The 20,170-nt window shown below is 37.3% G+C and overlaps 1 protein-coding gene across 1 annotated transcript; it reads right to left on the bottom strand.

Moving 5' to 3' along the window:
• Positions 1–17,109: 17,109 nt before the first annotated feature.
• On the bottom strand, positions 17,110–18,817 carry LOC135642446 (probable xyloglucan endotransglucosylase/hydrolase protein 23). The gene is made up of 3 exons (XM_065158602.1): positions 18,370–18,817; positions 18,075–18,268; positions 17,110–17,995 (listed from the first exon to the last, which is right to left on the bottom strand). Exons 1-3 carry the CDS (start codon positions 18,622–18,624, stop codon positions 17,602–17,604), a joined length of 843 nt encoding a protein of 280 aa, XP_065014674.1. The 5' UTR covers positions 18,625–18,817; the 3' UTR covers positions 17,110–17,601.
• Positions 18,818–20,170: the final 1,353 nt, after the last annotated feature.

Below are 20,170 nucleotides of genomic sequence, written 5' to 3'. Positions count from 1 at the left end.
TAAATAAATGAAAATTATTATGTTAATTTAAAAATAAGAATTTTAATAATTAAATTAATCTTAAAATTTACTTAAGCATAAGAGACCATTATAAGTCAAATAATTATTATAAAATCATAAATAAATTATCATTTTTATTAATTATAAAATTTTAAAATTAAAATATTATTATGTATAATAAAATTATAATAATCTTAATATCAAATATTTAAAAACATAAATCAAATCTGATTAGAAAAGAATAGAGGATCCTACCACTTCTCGACTGTCCTCTTATCGAAAAATTCTCTCATCAATCCTTCAGCTATGTGAGAAATGAGGGATGAGAAATCCTTTTTAATAATATAAAATATTTTTTTTTCGAAAAATAAATATTAATTTAATTTTTATTTTTAATTTATTTTTATTTTACTTTCACACACTAAGATAAACATTTCTTGTGATTTACATACAAAAATAGAATATAAACTATTATTTCCTAAAAATCACATTACTCATTAGGAAATAAATTAGTTAATAATTTAATTAATTGATAAAATTTCTAACTTATCCACATGATTAATAAAAATTAATTTTAATCATTTTCTTAACCATACTATATAAACAAGAAAATTAATAATTTAAATAAAATAACATATTATTTATATTAATGGAAAAATTAATGATGATTACACTTTAAAAGCTAAGTCATGCTAACTCAAAAAAGCCAATATTAAGTCGGACATCTTCAAGTTTCAGGTCCAAAATATAAACTTTATTTCATATTTTCACAATGATTATAAGACAAATATTAAAAACTCCTCTTTCAACGGTTGTCGTGAAGCAAGCTTTTAACACGAGACATATCCTCGATGAAATCTATTTATATGTATCGAATTAGTTTAGGATTAAGCATGAATTGACGATTGAGAAACTAAAATAAGATATTGTTCGTGAAGACAATCGATAAATAATTTTATAAATTAATATCGAATTATAATTTCACTAGATTCATTACATGTATTTGAAAACATCCACTTTTCAAAGTAAAAAAAAATGGGGGATCGGTGGCTGGAATCAAAAGCAGAACCAATCCCATGAGGTTCAATGCTTATTCCCAAAAGATAGGAATCAAAATAGTTAGTTTTGAAATCATGGCTAGGTTACTTGGGATAGTTTCTACACATTGTCATCGATTAAAGAGAAACGGAAATATTACCAATAATAAAATATTACTGAAAAGTGACTGCCTCACACAAATGAGGTTTGTTGTATTACTAATTGAAGGTAATTTTTATGGGAATTCAATTATAAATAATGCAAAAGATCTTCACATATTATTCAATTATAAGAAGCACATAGTCAAATTACTTTATATGTGTTATCATTATATTATTCAATTATAAGAAACATCTAGTCAAATTAGGTTTGTTGTATGACAAATTGAAGTATATATATATCTATATATATATATATATATATAATAGTCAATATAAAGTGATAAATATCAAAATATATAAATGCAAAAGCGCACAGATCCAAGGACATCATAATATATATATATATATATATATATATATATATATATATATATATATATAAAAGTCAATATAAAGTGATAAATATCAAAATATAATAAGTAAAAAGATTTCGTGTTAAGTTACACGTGTCATTACTCATGCGATTGGCTTATTGGGCATCTATGACTAGCAAAGGAGACAATGCTTTACTGGTGTATGCGAGTGATCGACCATCTTGCATGAGAACGACTCCAATTCCGACTCCAGATGCATCAGCCTCAATGATGAAGGGTCGGTTGAAATCTAGTAGCGCTAGCACCGGCGTCGTCGTCATGATTGTCTTAAGTTTGTCAAAAGCAGGGGAGGCTTTGTCCGACCATTAGAAGGCGTCTTTTTTCAATAGAGAAGTGAGGGGTTCATTGATCTTCCTATAGTCCTTGATAAATTTTCGGTAGTAGCCCGTTAGTCCAAGGAACCCGTGCAGTAATTTCACGTTTGTAATTTTCGACCAACCTTGCATTGCTTCAATTTTTTTGGGTATACCGCCACTCCTTCTAATATTATGTGCCCAAGGTATGTTGGGCTGGCAGCCTACGGATTCAGCCCATAGTGGGCTTGAATAGCCCACAGCCCACCTCCTCACTAAACCTAACGCTAATTCATATTAAGGGGGTGTGGTGGCTAAAAAAAGAGGCAGAAAAAGGCAGCAACGAGGCAGTTTTTGGCAACCACGGGATTCCAAAGAAAAGAAGGAGAACAAGGCAGAAAAGGAAAAGAAAGAAAGGGAAGAAGACAAGACAACATATAAAGACTATTCTCAACTAAATAGCAGTGCTTTCATCTCAAGTTAGATCAGATCTACAGTAGATTCTTACTGTGATTACTTGGGGAGAATTAGGGAGGATTTAGATATTGTGCATAGTGACGTGATCCTTATATCCTAGTTATTCTCTTGTGATTGTTACTAGGGTTTTGGGCAAGAGATTGAGATTTGTATATTCATTATTATTATAGTGGATTATCTTTAGTTTGTCTCGTGGTTTTTACCATTCCCATTGAAGGGGTTTTCCACGTATATCTTGGTGTTCTATTTGATTGTGGTTTCATTTAATTTCGCTATGTGTTATGGCCTACTAGTATTTGTTCATATACAAAAGTTTATTTCGCTTTATATCCCATCAATTGATATCAGAGTAAGGTTGTAGTGATTTAATTTTATATTTGAACATGGAGGCTATTAATGTTTCTCGCATAATTAGTTTAAATAGAAACAATTAGATGATATGGAAACCAAGAATAGAAGATCCCTTGTATTACAAATATTTGTATGGACCTTTGTAGGGGGATAGTGCAAAACCCACAACTATGACAAATGATGAGTGGAAGAGGTTAGATCAAAAAATAGTTGAGTTTATTCGATAGTGGCTTGATGATAGTGTCTTTCACCATGTTTCTACTGAAAGTTTTGCATATTCTCTTTAGAAAAAATTGGAAGGTCTTTATGAAAGAAAAACAACTAGCAATAAAGCTTTTTTTATTAGAAAACTTGTAAACCTAAAATATAGAGTATTACTAACTAGTTGTCCTCTATGAAATGTCTCTTGATGATGAGTTACAAGCATTGTTACTTCTCAATTTATTACTAGAAAGTTGGGAGACACTGGTGGTTTTCCTCAGTAATTCTATGTCAGATGGTGTTGTCACCATAAGTTAAGTAATAAATAGTTTGTTGAATAAGGAGTTGAGAAAAAAGAATTCAGCAACATCTCAGAATAATTTACAGGCACTTATCTCAGAGAACAGAGGAAGGTCAAAGTCTAGAAGCAGTTCACGCATGGGTAGGAGCAAGTCAAGATCAAGAAAAGATATTATTTACTATAACTGTGGTGAGAAAGGATATTACAAGAACCAATGTAAACAACCTAAGAAGAGCAAGAAAAAGGGAAAAGAAGTAGAGTCTACAAAGTCAAAGGATAACACTACAACTACAGTCCAGGATGGTGATTATTTGATTTTATCTCCTTCTGATGATATTTTTTCTTGTGTGTGTCAGGATCTTGAGTGGGTGATTGACACAGGTGCTTCTTATCATGCTACACCACGGAGGGAGTTTTTTGCTACATACAGGTCTGAAAATTTTGGTGTTATCAAGATGGGCAACTATGACACGACAGACATCATTGGCATGGGTGATATTTATTTAAAGACCAACCTTGGCTGCAAGTTGGTGCTTAAATATATGAGGCAGGTGGTTGACTTAAGACTGAATTTAATTTCAGTTGAAAGACTAGATGATGAAGACTATAATAGCAGATTTCATAAAGGGCAATGGAAGCTCAATAAGGATTCTCTTGTTATAGCTAGTGGAAAGAAATGACATACCTTATACAGGTTACAGGCCAAAGCTTATGGTGAGCAGTTAAATGCTACAGAGAAAGACTTCAGCATAGAGTTGTGGCATAGACGATTGAGACACATGAGCGAGAAGGGGCTGCAAGCTCTTTCCAAGAGAGAGGTATTGCCAAACCTCAAAGGTACACATCTGAACCCTTGTATTGATTGTTTGGCTGGTAAACAACACAGAGTTTCATTTGCTAGTCCTGCTATGTCTAGAAAAATGCATGCCTTAGATCGTGTTTATACAGATGTATGTGGTCCTTTGAGGACAAAAATTCCTAGTGGATCTATTGATGTTCCTGGTATAAGTGGTGCACTTTATTTTATCACTTTTATAGATGATTTTTTCAGAAAAGTTTGGGCCTATGCTTTGAAGACCAAAGATCAGGTGATTAATGTCTTCAAAGAGTTTCATACTAGGGTTGAAAGGGAGACAGAAAGACAATTGAAATACATAAGATCATATAATGGTGGTGAGTACACAGGATTATTTGATAATTATTGCAAGTCATATAGGATCCAACATGAGATGACAGTTCCTAGTACATCTCAGCATAATTCAATTGCAGAGAGGATGAACCACACCATCATGGAAAATATCAGATGTATGCTTTCACAAGCCAAGCTACCCAAAAAGTTTTGGGATGAGGCTTTGAAGACTGCAATTGATGTGATCAACTTATCACTATGTACAACCCTAAATGGTAATGTTGCAGGACATGTATGGTCAGGGAAAGATGTTTAATACAGGCATTTAAGAGTGTTTGGTTGTCGTGCATTTGTACATGTTCTAGACAATGAGAGGTCCAAGCTGGATGGTAAGACTAAAGAATGTATTTTTCTTGGTTACTCACATGATCAATTTGGTTACAGGCTTTGAGATTCAAAAAAGTAGAAGGTGTTCAGAAGCAGAGATTTAGTCTTCTTTAAGGATCAAACGTTTGAAGATTTGAAGAAGAAGACTGTAACATCCTCCATTTCTAAATTTTCGTATAAATTTCTAGTTGTAATGTAAAAATTTATTTTAACTTTGATAAAAGAACCAAAGTATAAATTTGAGAACTTATTCATAAGATTTGGGGATCTTTTCAAAGAAAAAAAAAATCTGAGGACCTATATGTAAACCCTAAGGACCTAATCATAATATAATAATGCAATGACTAAACTACAAAATACATAAATTACAAATCTCACCGCTTAAGTCTCTCTACCTTAATTTTGAAGGAACCAAAGAATGCAGCTGCGTGGAAGAATAGAGGAAGAGAGAAAGAAGAAGAAAAGAAAAAAAAGGAAAGAAGAAGAAGAGAAATTTGGGGCTTTGGGGTTTTCTTTGCTCAAATCTTTCCATTTGGGGTCATAATTCTCAAAGGCAAGTGTTCTAATCTCATCCTATAGAAATATTAGTCTCTATTCTTATATTGATTCTGAATAATCTGAAATATTTCTACTTAGAACCTGATCTTTCTCTTGTTAGACACAAAACTATGGATCTGAAATTTTTCGGTAAACTGACTCCTATAGATTGTTTCAGTCATAATTTTTAGCACCAAATATGGATTTATTGATAACCTTATTTATTTGAAACTAGACTCTTATACCTTTCTTTTGACACTAATATTGAAAATTTTGGACACCGAATACTTACCCAAACTTCTGTTTCAAATGAGCCTATAGATGCTGCAAAACATGGATCGAAATTTCTGACCTTTTGATACTAAAATGTCTACAAGTCCCTTTTGGAAATTCTAATTTATACCAAACTAACTTCATTTGAAACTAGACTTGTAGATCTTTCTTTTAATATATAGATTGAAAAATTTAGAATTCAAATGCCTATTTTTCTATCTATTGAAACCGACCCTATGAGTTATGTAAAATAGTGATTTTATTTTTGACCTTTGGTTACTAAATCAATGGTAACTCCTTGTTGGAAATCTTGATTCATATGAAACTTATTTCATCAGAAAATAAATTAAAATATCTTTCTAATGATATATTTTTTGAGTAAATTAGAGTACGATTGATGGTTTAAATCATTTGTTCAATGTGCCTCTTGAATTCTGTCAGAAATCGAGCTTTGGTCGATTTCGCATAATCTATTTTCATTCGTTTGGAAATAGATTTCATTCAGTTCCCTTCACTCAATTGAGGCTTATATTAATGCTTGAATTTTGGTTTACTCTTGTCTATAAATTATTTACATTCTTGAAACATATTGTGTAACGTTTATGCTATATCACATTGACTCATATAGGCACATGTATATCTCATTGTTCCACATTTGCTTTCGATATGTGCCTATTCCAGTTTCATTCCTTTGGATATCAAATTCATCTAACATTCTTATTTAAATTGAGCTGTATATGATTGCTTGGAATCCATGTATGCTCTTGCTTTCATTTTCTTTCAAATCTGAATATAATTGTGAAAGATTATTGCTTACTTCGTATTGACTCGTAAAGGCACATGTACATTTTGTTGTTCCATGTGTGCTTCCGATATGTGCTATTTATTATTTATACTATCCTTTTGTACTCTGGTGTTTGTGGGATATTGTGAACCTTTGCCAGAAATGGTGAAGGGAGTTATGCATAGAGCTTGTGATGCTCTACCGACCCTTATGACTTCACTCAGACGTGGGTGGATGGAGCACCCAAACGTGGGAGACTTATGTTTGGTGATCATTCAGAAATAGATGTACCATATTATGTTATGGTCCCACTTCACCTTCTGTATGTTTGATATGATATCCAGAGCTTTGGTTATGTGTTTCTATACATGCTTTGCATAAGAATGATATAAATGCAACGTCAAATTCAACATTTGAGCTTCTATTTCATATTCATTCTTTGATATGCTCTGAAATGGTCCATATGTCATTGATATGTTCCAAAATATTTCATTTGTCATTGATATACTCTGAAATATTTCATACGCCGTTGATAAGCTTTGAAATGTTTCATTCGTTATTGATATACTTCGAAATGTTTCATTTGTTATTGGCATGCTCCGAAATATTCCATATGTCGTTGATATGCTCTAGAACATTTCATATGCTATTGATATGCTCCAATTACTCTATACTCCATTTATTATGAACCAAATATGTTTTGAATGATATGACATATATGATTTTGAATCTAATGAGATGGTATCATTAAAAATTCTTGTATTCTACCTTGCATTATGATATCTTACTTGTTTAAAACCGTTCCTTTTGTTCTGAATATGCTTTGTCGCTTACTGAGCTATTTTTAACTCACTCCGTTGTTATATAAAATCTTTCAGGTCAGCTTGTCACTCTTTGAGATGTTTGAATTAGGCTGAGACAATGGAGAGCTATTTAGAATGAAATATTATCGATGAACCAAAATGGATATACCTTAGAAGATCTCTCTTATTTGGAATTTCAGAAAGTTAAGTCTAGTTTACGATGATATGAACTTGTGGTAAATGGTTGGAGTTCTTATTATATAAATTACTTAGCTTGTGGATTTATAAATGTTGTTCACGTTTGTTAAGTTGGCTTGGGTTGCCATAAATGTGAATTATCGAGTGATGTGATGTATAATTATAAACTGCACAGGTTTTATAGATGTGAATTTGATAGAATATTTTTTAGTGTTCTCAAATGTTAGTTTAGATCCTATATTGGTTTGTGATGAAAATTTTAATATTATTGATCTATTAGTGAGGGGCGTGACAAAGACACCGGCCAAGACTTCTGCAGAAGGATTAGCAGATTGTGACCCAGTTACTTCTCCAGTATATCAGGGTGATGGGGAAGATATGCAGGAAGATGGTGTAGAGCCTGATGTTGATCTACCTGCAGGACATGTTGAGCAAGAAGAAGTTGGAGAGCAACTTCCCACAGAACCTCAGTTGAGAAGATCTTCTAGACAACGTCAACCTTCCAAAAGATATTCTATAGATGAGTATGTGATGCTTACTAATACAAGTGAATCAGAGAGTTACCAGGAAGCAGTTGAAAATGAGCAGAAAGAGAAGTAGTTAGTTGCTATGAAGAAAGAGATGGATGCTTTTCAGAAGAACCACATTTATGATTTAGTACTACTACCAAATGAAATAAAGACCTTACCAAAAGAAAGATAGGAGATATGCTAACAGTTGGTCGGCATGACTTCACATTTATGAGTCATAGGATAGTCTCCCTTATGGGCTGAAAGGAGAGGTTGTTAGGCTGGCAGCCCATAGATTCAGCCCATAGTGGGCTTGAACAGCCCACCTCCTCACTTAACTTAACCCTAATTCATATTAAGGGGGTGTGGTGGCTAAAAAAAGAGATAGAAAATAACAGCAACGAGGTAGTTTTTGGCAACCACGGGATTTCAAAGAAAAGAAGGAGAACAAGGCAAAAAAGGAAAAAAAAAGAAAGGGAAGAAGACAAGGAGAACATAGAGAGACTGTTCTCGATCATCTAGCAATGCTTTTATCTTAGGTTAGATTAGATGTATAGTAGATTCTTACTATGATTACTTGGGAAGAATTATGGAGGATTTAGATATTATGCACAGTGACGTGATCCTTATATCCCAGTTATTCTCTTGTGATTGTTGCTAGGGTTTTGGGCAAGAGATTAAGATTTGTATATTCATTATTATTATAGTGGATTATCTCTAGTTTGCCCCATGATTTTTATCATTCACATTGAATGGGTTTTTCACGTATATCTTGGTGTTCTATTTGATTATGATTTAATTTAATTCTGCTGTGTTATGGCATGCTAGTATTTGTTCATATAAAAAAGTTTATTTCACTTTATATCACATCAAGGTACTCTACTTTTTGCTAGAGAAAGCTGCACTTTGGCTACTTAATAAAAAGAGTATTCTCCTGAAGAATCGTCAAAATAACCCATAAATGCTGAAAGTGAGTCTCAAGAGAAGAGTTGTAAACGAGAATATTATCAAAAAATACTAGCACAAATTTACGAAGAAACCTCCTATAAATATCATTCATGAGACTTTGGAAGGTTGAAGGAGCATTAGTGAGTCCAAAAGGCATTATTAAAAATTCATAATGGCCATCGCGGAATGTAGTTTTTGGAATGTCGTCTTCACATGCCTGAATTTGGTGGTAATCGGATCAGAGGTCCAACTTCATGAAGACTCGAGCTCCTTTTAACTCTCCAAGAAGTTCATCCACCACTGATATTGGGTACTTGTCCTTGATAGTGATGTTATTTAAAGCTTGGTAGTCGATGCACATCCGCCAAGTTCCGTCCTTCTTGCATACAAGTAGCATCGGTGAGGAATAGGGGTTGCAACTTGGCCGAATCACCCCGTTTCAAGCATCTCATTTACAATCTTTTTAATTTCATCCTTCTAGAGATGAGGATAATGGTACAGCTGAGTGTTCACTGGTGGCTTGCCTGAAAGGATTGGAATTCGATGGTCATGTTGCTGAGTAGGAGGAAGACCACACGACTCAGCAAAAATATCGGTAAATTTAGCAAGCAATTAGGCAAGATTTTGATCTTCAATTTCTATTTTCTTCCCCTTTGGTTACTGCTAGAGATGCATAAAAAAATCATCATTTACCTTGTGTAAAACTTTCTCCATTCATTGGGTCGAAACCGTGGTTACGTTGCTTCCGTGCTTCCTGCATAGGATAATCTGTTTGCCTTTGTTGTAGAATTTCATAATTAATTTGAAAAAGTTCCAAGAGACATCACCTAGCATAGCCAGTCATTCTATGCCAAGCACGGTCTCATAGTTATCAATTAGTAGGAGGAAGAAGTTGGTGATAATTTTTTGGTCTTACAGTAATACTTTCACCTGTGGGCATCTTTGGTCGCAATTTAGGATTCTGTCGTCGACGACCTTTACATCGAACTTGCTACAACCTTCGATATGGAGTGCCATCCGAGCAGCAACCTTACTATTTAAGAAATTATTAGTGCTACTCGTGTCGATGAGAACAGTGATCGGTTGTTGTTTGAGAAGGCCTCCAACTTTTATCGTTTGCGAGTTTGAGTAGCCAACTAGTGCATGTACCATAAAATCGGTCGGTTGTGGCTCTTCTTCTGCATCTTCTACTTCTTAATGTTCAAGGCTCTCTGGATGTTTAATAACCTCTTCTTCTACTAGTTCAATCATAAGAAGTCTCTCTTTTTTACAGCGATGCTCGCGGCTCCATGGCTCGTTGCAATGCTAATATAACTCATTCGCAAATCGCTCTCGAAGCTCTTCTCTTATAAATCTTTTTGGTGCAGGGGCTTAGTTGACAATAGGGGGGCTGAGGGCTTCAATATTGCTGGTCGGGGAGTGACCCTAGTCCTTTAGGCTTCATGGTTCAATCGCTCATCTTAAAGTCGTGCGAAAGAGATGACTATCATAAGTGTGTATAGTTGTTACGCTTGAACTTCTCCCCGGATCTCCGGCTTCAAGCCCTTAATGAAGGTCCCCAATAGCTATTTTTTAGACTAATCATGAGTTTGATTAGATAATCTTTCAAACTTGGTTTGGTACTCCTAAATGGTAGAGGTTTTTTGGATCTTTGCTAGTTGTCCATCAATGTTCTCATAATCGGTTGGTCCAAAGCGGATCAACGGACCTTCTTTGAATTATCGCCATGAGAGGACTCCATGAGTGTGTTCGAACTAGTCAAACCACTATATGACATCCCCTTCAAGATGTATAGCTACAATTTCTACCATAGATGCATCTACGATTTTGTGATACCGAAAATATCGCTCTGCGCGCGAGATCCAACCAATCGAGTCTCCTTCTTCCCATCTAGGGAAGTCCACCCTTATACGTGGATAGTGGAGATCGATCATAGAGCCTCCCCTCTCTTGGAAGTCATCTCTTCGGGCTTAGTATGATTGGTCAGAGCTCTCCCCTTGATGTGATTTCTTTGGGCTTGGTGGTCGGCCCAAACTGAGTTCGGTAAAGAGAGTCTGAATCTTATCCTCCATTCGTGTCCCGAAGGTTTCGAATTTAGCATCGATTGCCTCCTCAGATGCCATAGTATATGCCTCCAAATCTGTAATGTTAATATCTTTCTTTTGTTGTCGAGTTAAAGGCATGTATCGGTTGAGAGAAGTGGTGGTCGAAAGGGTTGGTGGATTAGTGGATGTAGGCTACGGTTTTAGGCTTATTTTTTTATTATTTTGGGTGCAGTTTGAGGGTGTGGTTTGTTGGAGTTTTAGGGCTATGATAGTAGTAGATGAAGGTTAGGAAAAATGTTTTAGATCTGTGGCAGATGGCGGCAAAGGTTTGATAGAAATCAGTGGAAGTTGCTACATATAGGTATTGTCTTGTATGAGTAGAATTGTTGTCGAAGAAACACCGGTTTCTCGATGAAATTTCTAGCAAAAACTGAGAGATTTGAGGAGGAAATCGCAATGATGACAAATTTAATTAAGAAAATTTTGGCAATATAACAGCAAGGAGATTGGTGCAAGTTGTGATAGTAGAATTCTTATCGAAAAATTCCAACGGTTTATGACAAAAATTTACAGCAACACAAGAATGTTTTTAGAGATGAATTCCTCAATAGATCAATATTATATAGAAGCCAAGATTATCTATGAAGCGTATAAGAAATTTCGTTCAAGAATGAAAGCAAATAGATTGTTTAAAAGCAATAATATGCGGCTAAAATTTTCTGTAGCAATCCATCATTCGCAAAGATGATAACTTTTACGACGAAAGGAGTTTGCAACACAAGATAGATAAAAATACTTCTTCTTGGTATTTTGAATGAAAAATTACAATAGCAAAAGGTATTGATGATAGGAGAATACCAGATCTCTGATGCAATTGGAGGTGACGGTAGTAGATTGAGTAGATATATGGTAGAAAATGACGGTGGAGATGGCGATGTCAAGAGCAATTATGGAAATTACTTGGCTGGTAGTGGATGGTAGAGGTGGTAGCAAAAGTAGCAAGATCGCTGCTCTGATACTAGATGATAGAACTCCAGATGAATTCTATGTAGATTGATCTTTCAGGGAGATCACTCCTTGGAATACTATAGGGGTTTTACCCTCCTAGAAATCGGTCAAATGGCTTCAATTATAAATATATCTCATTCCCAAATAGATGGAAGCTATATGCTTATATAGGGCTCCAAACCCTAGCCCTAGGGGTTGCTTCCTAAGTGAGTTACCCCTTTTGCCCTTAACCCTAACCAACCAACCCAGTAAAAGAGGGCGACGGCTAGGAAGCCCAAAGGCCCAAATATAAACCCTAGTCATTCTTCTTTATAGGATAGAGGCGGCTAGGTGGGGTTATTATAATCTTACAGGGTTTTATTAGTTGCTTCTTGGTTGAGTAGGACCCAACCCTGCTAGGGTCCTATTAATGATCTGGCATACAGTGGAGATTTAATCTATTATTCAAGGAGATCTGGAGAAGGCCCTTCTTTTGACAATGGCAATAAGGGCAGTGACAATGATGGAGTCATAAAAGAGAAAATTATATATCTAAGATGTATATTGTAAATTAGAATAAAGACCATCGAGCAAAGTAATCAACGATGATGACTAGTGTTTTACGATATGGAGAGGAGAATGAACATTGAACTGTCCATCGAATGATGTGATTCATTATCAAAGAAGAGTCGCTAGTACTATGTGAATGAGGTTGTTGTGCGCCGACGGTGATAGCCAGATGCAAGGGGCACGAATAGAGGAGTTTTTGGTAGACAATTAACTGAAGGAGGCGTCGAGGGAAGTTTAACTAACGATCCACATATTTGGGATTTGTGTCGAAGGAGGTATTCAAGGATACTAATGAAATCGATAGCGAGGTTTGTGGCCGATGAGAAGGTTGACGACTGATTGTGGAGATGTGAGGATGGTTGCGAGTCACATAGTTGGCATGAAAGTAGGTGAGGTTTTTGCTAAGCGGGAGGCGATGCTCGTGAAGAAATCTAGGTGGGAGAAGGTAGAGTGGTCGACAAACTTCAACCACAAGCAGTGGTTGTAGAGGAAACGGGGGATGGGGTCGAAAAGATAGGAAAGGAAGAGGCGAAAGGCTAGGGTTGCAACCGAGGCCCCTAAACAAACGGTAACGACGGGGACACCCAAGATGGCAATGGATAGATTATTCAAGTATAAGGAATACTTAGTCGAATTAATTTATATGTGTTATCACTATATTACTAGATAAACTCACTTCACACCCACATAACTTTGTTATTCTAATCTTCTATGTCTTATGAAAGAAAAAAAAGATGATGATAAAGTAAAAATTAAGCTAATAATGTTTAAATAAAGAACACTTTATTACCTATCCTCATACTTAAATATTAGAACACTTTGTTATCTTAATCTTCCTTTATCTATCATTGTACAACTAACTTCTTTTTTTTTTTTCTGGTTATTGCATCCCGATGTCTTGTAAGCACGTGATCATGTCATCTTGAATAATTTGTTCTTATCTTGTCATCTATCGAAATGATACATAATTATTCATAGATAAAAACATTTCTTTTCCTACCTTTTCAAATAACTCTATACATCCATCTCAATATTCTAATCTAGGTAATATAAATCTTTTTTTATATATTATTTTGACCAATAGTTAGATCCATAAAATATTATCGGTCTCACAACTATCATATAAAATATTTTTTTTATTTCAAAGATATCCAATGGTCACACAAGATCCAAACACTCATCATCATTTTTACCATCCTAATTTTACTCTATGAATAATATATTTATCGATCTTTTTATCTTATTAAATAATTATTCTAAGGTTTAAATTTTTTAGTCAAAGAAACTTCTTGCCTATCCAATTTAACTATGTTCTTCTATCTATTCCTATTCGTAAGATTACTAAAATTATACCTCGTATATTTAGTCTCTAAGAATTACATCAAATTAATAATCCTAAATCAAATTGATGATCAATTTTGATATTATCAATATGATTAGTTCAATTAACCCTAAGCTTTTGTCTTATTAACTAGTTCAATTATCCCTAGATTAACTTACTGAATGAAATAGATACATTCTTATATAGATTCAAATGTAAAGTTTTAGATGTGTTGAATATTAGATTTTGACGATGAAATTAATTGATGAGTTTGTGATCTAATCTATATTTTTAGTAATACAAGACTAGCTTTGATCAAGGAGAGGAAAATTGATTGAAGCAAGAGGAATCGAATGTTGGTTCGGAGTTGAACATATTAGGAGATTGGATATCAGGTTAGAGGATCGATCGACATGCCGGTAGAAGGACTTTGTGCCGTGAGTTCGGGAATCGGGCCGAAGGATCGGACATTGCACCAAGGAGATCGGAAGTTGCGGGAGTCAATATGCCGATTGGGCAATATGCCAAAAAAGAGGACGATGTGCCGAAGGATCGAACGAAGCATCGAAAAAACCAATGACATACCAAACAACATATGATTCGTGCTTTGAAATAATTTATCTAGATCAAGTTAGTTTAGATCTAATTGAGTGAAACAATGTCAACTTAATTAGAGGCCAATTGGACCTGAATTAGGGCTAAATTGGTCCTATTATTTGGTCTATTTAATGTCCTGTAGTAGGGTCTGGCGATGGTACCGCCCTAACATAGTCTCCCAAACTGTGTTAGGTGGTGGTACCGCCCAAACACAATCAGGCGATGGTATTGCCTATTATTTGGCTCATTCAATGTCCTATAGCAGGATCTGTTATTTGGCCCATTCAATGTCCTGTAGTAGAGTTTAGCGGTAGTACCACCCAGACTAAGCGATGGTATTACCCTGACATAGTTTTCCAAACTGTGTCAAGCAATGGTATTGCCCAGTATTAGTATGTCAAGCGGTAGTACCGCCAGACTAGATGGTGGTATCGCCTAATGTCAAAAAGTACTAGCGGTGGTGCCGTCAATATATCGAAATCCCGAGAATTTAAATTTTTGGCTCAAATTTTGAAGTCATTTAGGGCCTATAAAAACCCTACTCATTCTTGCATGATTAACATATAAACTGAGAATATAAATAGAGAAAAATACTATTATAATCTTGAGAGTTTTTCTATTCTCTAAAAGTGTAATTTTTGTTTAAGGGAGGGTTGAGTGGTTGTAAAGATATCTCCTAAACCTATGAAAATGAGAAAAAAATTATAAAAGAGTAGTTAGTCTACGCCTATTGAAAGAATACCTTTAGTAAACACCGATGACCTCAACGAAAGATAAATCAGGAGTGGATGTAGGTCACGATGATCGAATCATTATAAATTCGGTGTGCTATTTTTCTGTGTCATTTCTTTCATTTTTTTTATTCTCATCACTCGTTTTCAAGTTTAAACTATTTTTCGGATACAAGCCTTATGGAAGGAAGGTCTGACTGTGCTACTCCAGTTTATATAAAATTTTCTATATGGCATGCAGAAAGATGAGCACTGATTTATGTTTACATGAACAATATGGAAGGAAGAAATAGCTTGTCAGGCAACAATTGATGCAGAAAGTTTATCTCTCTTCTGCCGCCTTCCAAGTCAAGCAATCTCAACCATCTGAACATCTAAAATAACATCGGTTAGAGAGAGAGAGAGAGAGAGAGAGAGGAACGAAACGTGATTTTTCAATTTGTACAACATAAATACTTGGAAAATGAATTCCCATTGTAGCTAAGACAGAACTCAGTGTCTATGTTGATTGTAACATAACCAATAATCTATTGTTGATTATTATCAAGATGTCATGGGGTTTTCATTTGAAATGATTAATTAGTATAGAAACAAACAAGTTAATATGATGTTTAGCATCCGTACTTATGTTTGACTTCATCATATATGTATTTGATTAAGTTGTCTTTTAACATGCATCTTAAGAGTAATACTTAGTTTAAAGAGTAATACCTAATCAGATTAGATAAGGCTTGAATCGAATTAGACCTAATTAACTGAAACGATGGCCTAATATTATTGTTCTAAATCTAGTTCCTTATTATCATAACTCCTAAATTAACAGAAAACTCCTAACATCACTAAATCATGATTCCAATCATAATTTCATGAATATCTTAATGATGTCTTCCAAAAAATAGAAACATATATAAAAAAATTTCCCTCTATTTCTTTTCTCTTCTTCTTAATTTTTTTTTTGTTTTTTTAATAGAGAGGATCAAGTCAGTTGCATGAGGGGGTGGGAGAAAACTATATAAAAATTATTCTCTTCAATAATTATTTGCAATTAGGTAAAAAATAGTTATTATATTTTTTTTTTCTCTTAACAAAAAGTTTAATTTACATCCCTAAGTCAGAATGTAGTTGATGATAATCAAATTCCAATTATGCTAGTTCAATTGCACTAGTAGAATCTTGAACAAATTTCTTGAACATAGATATCTATGTTCTCAAATGGTCCAACCTATCTTAAACTCGAATCATCATGTATTTCAAATCTCACATGGTGTTCAACTTAAAATTCTAAGTCAAATTATAAAGTCATTTTGGTTTGTTGAGTAAAATTATAAATTCTATTAGGTTGTTACCCCCATGTAATTGATTAGTGTCCTCATCTTCAAAACAGTGCAATCAGTATTGTATAGTATACATATAAACATATTTCCATTGCATGGTATTTATTACATGGTATGCAGCTCCCATGAATGAGCCTTATCTCGAGTCACATGGACAAAAATTCTTACACCACAAGATCAAGATGATCATTTTGGGGTTAAATTAATTTCTCCTCCAAACTTGGGGCCCACCGTAAGATAACGTATGAAGATCCGAGTAAACGTCATTAATTGCCTTGTAATCAATCCGTCACCTTTTTTATGTTATATTACAGTGTCCATCCGTCACGAGAAATGGCATGAATTTACAACCAAGGGGCGAGGAGGCTGCCATGTCATTGAAGACTTCCTTCGGCCACACAGCTTCCCTATCGTTCGACAAAAAGTGAACCAACCCATCCTGAAAACATAAAAAGGGAAGAGTGTAGATGATGAATCTTTCTCGGTGTTATTTCTGTTCTAGATTTCGATTGGACTTCACTACATGAGTTTAGTACTAGTTTTCATCAAGCAAGGAAAAGAAGAGCAAGTGCTCCCTACCAGTTTAGTAGTGTGTAGATCATGTCGGGGGTCAGCATAGTACTGATCTCGATGAACAACCCCTCGTAGACCGGGTTACAACCAGTCGTCGTCTGATAGCAGAAGATCAAAAGAGAATGCATGTTGGTGCAAGAAAGCAAAAGAAAGAAGAGAGAATTCACGATACTGACAGTCCAATATGTGAAGAAATGAGTCCCGTTGTCCCCCTCCCGTTTATGATTAACCTGGACATCCAGAATATACATGTAGAGGTGGGTGATACATATCTATCTACATACACACCATCTGCAACATCACAAAAACAAGAAAAAAGCCGGTCATTACATGCCATCCAGCTGTTCATGTAATATTTGGGCCCTTGTTCCCCTTTGCTAAGGATTGATTTCGGATTTCGGTGTAGTCAGTCAGGCTCGGACCACCTCCTCCGTTCAACCCATTCGGACTAGTCGGGTCATTGGGCTCCTCCAAATTTGATCTTGATGGCCTTGTAAAGTTTTCGATTATTCTTCTATAGCATTACGGTAGCTTTTTGGCCCTCTTAAGTTGTTTAACCATGAGAGACAGAGATAAAGAGAGAGAGAATATGGAATATTTATCAGCAGCCTACATAAGAAGATTAAAATCAATCAAAGAATAACAGTGCTTGCTCTCTCTCTCTCTCTCTCTGTCTCTCTCAGGCGATGGAGCACTCTGGCGGCAGGCCCTGAGGGAACCTCTTGAGGTCACTACAGTAGTTGTAGACCATGTAGTTCCTCTGCACCCACTTCATCCTCTGTTGGCCTGTCAAGTCCAGCTCCTGGTTCCACCACCCGCTGTTGCCGGGAGCCGCGTTGGAAGCACACCTGGAGGCGGCAGAAGATGGAACGCAAGCGTCAGCCCTGAAGTCTCTGTACGACGCCGTGAACGGCGCCTTGGACCAGTCGGTCTTCACCAGCCCGCCTCTGGTCGCCCAGTCGTCGGCATTCCAGAGGCTGGAGTAGATCCTCATGGGCTGGTTCTTGGGGAACGCGATGCCCCTCGACTCCAGGTTCTTGAAGTCTCGGATTGGCGTGCCGTCCACCATGAAGCTGAAAGGTTGATGCAGATTCATGGTGAGCATAACTGTAATGGAATGAGAGTAGGCAGCATATCGAGTGGAATACGCACATGACATGTCTTGGGTTCCAGAGGATGGAGTAGGTGTGGAAATCCTTGGTGGGATCGAACCAGAGCTTGAACTGCATCTCCCTGTTCCCCTTTCCCTGGGTGAACACGTTGGTGTGGAGAGTGTACGGATCGCCGCTGAGGTTGCCCAGGAACTCGAAGTCGATCTCGTCGTGCGTCGGCCCTTGCGAGGACAACTGCACACAGCAAGCAACACAACGCATCAGTTCTCCACCTCCAACCCAGGGCTTCAGAGTATCCAACGATTCACAATGAGGAAAGGACAACGAAGGCGCACATAGTAAGCCGTGACGGTGCCGGCGGAGTTACCGGGCACGAGCTTGATCTGCATGTCGATCTTGCCAAAGAGGTACTCGTTCCTGGACTGGAATCCCGAACCGGTGGTCTTGTCGAGGGTAAGGGTGAGGAGCTGGCCGCCCTCGAGGATCTTCGCGCGGCCGTCACCCCAGGTGATGTCGAAGTCCCGGTAGAAGTTGCCTGCCGTGGCGATGGCCGCCAAGGAGCAAGCTATCAGGAAGAACCGTATCACCATGATACCAACAGCGGCAGTGGAGCAAAAGTAGCTGAACCAATGCCCGAATTAACACAGTGATAGTAGCAGTAGTAGGATGTGGTGAGGAGTGAGGTTGAATGGTGCGTTTATATAGGATGGGAGGTTGCCACAGATCTATGGGTTGGCAATGGGCAGGAGATAGCAATGGTGGGGCTTCGGAACGCGGACTGCTGCTGCTGCTGCTGCTTGTGCGCTGAGTTTAATAAGGTGAGTGGGGAGGAAGGTGGGGAGGGGTATGGCGAGGCCAGCTTGCATTGTAAAGTTGATGCAACCCGGCCGACAGGGTGAACAAAAGCCAGCTGCTTGATCCGTGCAATGCGTGTTTGATTTGCTCACTGCTCAAGATCGGGCCGAGGAGGAGAAGAAAGGAAGATGGAAGCCAACGTGACGGAATTTTCCAGCTGTAGCGTGTGGACCGGCTGTTGGTGGGTAGCTGTTGGTCACTTGCGGCAGTGTCGTGGTACGGAGAGGCCTGTAGAGGAATCCGCGCGGGGGGAGGGAAGAGACAGGGAAGGTGACGACTGCCACATGAATGACCAAATCCGAGTTCAATCAGGAACGAGTTGAATCGAGTCGGATTGAGCGACGGTATCGAGCGTAATCCGCTCAACCAAGACTCGACTCGGTGGACTGACCTGATTCGACCCGCTTGATTTCTTCCAACGGAATCGAAACATGGATCCGAGATTGTGTGGTGAGTTGTGTTAGTGTCAACAACATTAAGCCGTGGCCTCGGAGCCAACATGGTTGGGTTCGGGGCCGAATGAGCGGGGATCTTCCTGGACTACCCTTGAGAGTGCTGAGGTAGCCGACTACGTTGGTCCGGTCTCGACGGGATAGTCGTTTCTTCCGGGAGGGAACTCCTCGCCTGGGCGCTGTTGGGAAATCTTGGGGGCGACATCATATGCGCAGTGGAAGAATAAGAAAACAAAATCCCCGATTCCCAAAGAGATGTTCGTCGTCGTGCGAAGATTGGTGCGCAAAATCCGCGAAACTTAAAACTGCGTATAGAGTAGATTGTGTTACCTAGGGAGATCGTATATCCCTGTTTCCTTGCAGATCTTTAGGAGAGGGTGAAGGAGGTCAAGCGTCCTCCTCTCTAGTGGTAATCCACACAGCAAGGCTCCGACGACGCTTCTCAAAACTCCAGGCCTGCTCTGAGGTGGAGAGGGGGAGGAGAATAGGATAGGTAAGCAAAGGCTCTAGCCTATGAGGCTCTGAATCCCTCCTATTTATAGAGGTCTCCTGTCAAACCCAAATGGATCCTCCCCTAGTAGGTATTGGATCTGCATCTAATAACCCAAGCCTTTTAGATTAGTAGATCTCTATCCAATAATCTCTCATGGGCTCTTATTGGATCTCGTCCATGGGATCCAATAATTCAGGAGCTTATTGGATATCCAATAGGACAAGGGCTCTGTTGGATATCTCATATCCGAACCTCTACTCATCGCAATACCTACCATATGTGTGTGACCCTCTAGGCCCAATATCGAGCTGGCCGTGAGTCATACCTGTCAGAACT

Source organism: Musa acuminata, chromosome BXJ3-7 (genome assembly GCF_036884655.1).
Source record: "Musa acuminata AAA Group cultivar baxijiao chromosome BXJ3-7, Cavendish_Baxijiao_AAA, whole genome shotgun sequence".
In the NCBI taxonomy this organism is placed as follows: Eukaryota; Viridiplantae; Streptophyta; class Magnoliopsida; order Zingiberales; family Musaceae; genus Musa; species Musa acuminata.
Note: the sequence above shows the minus strand (reverse complement) of the source record. Positions and strands in the feature narration are given on the sequence as shown.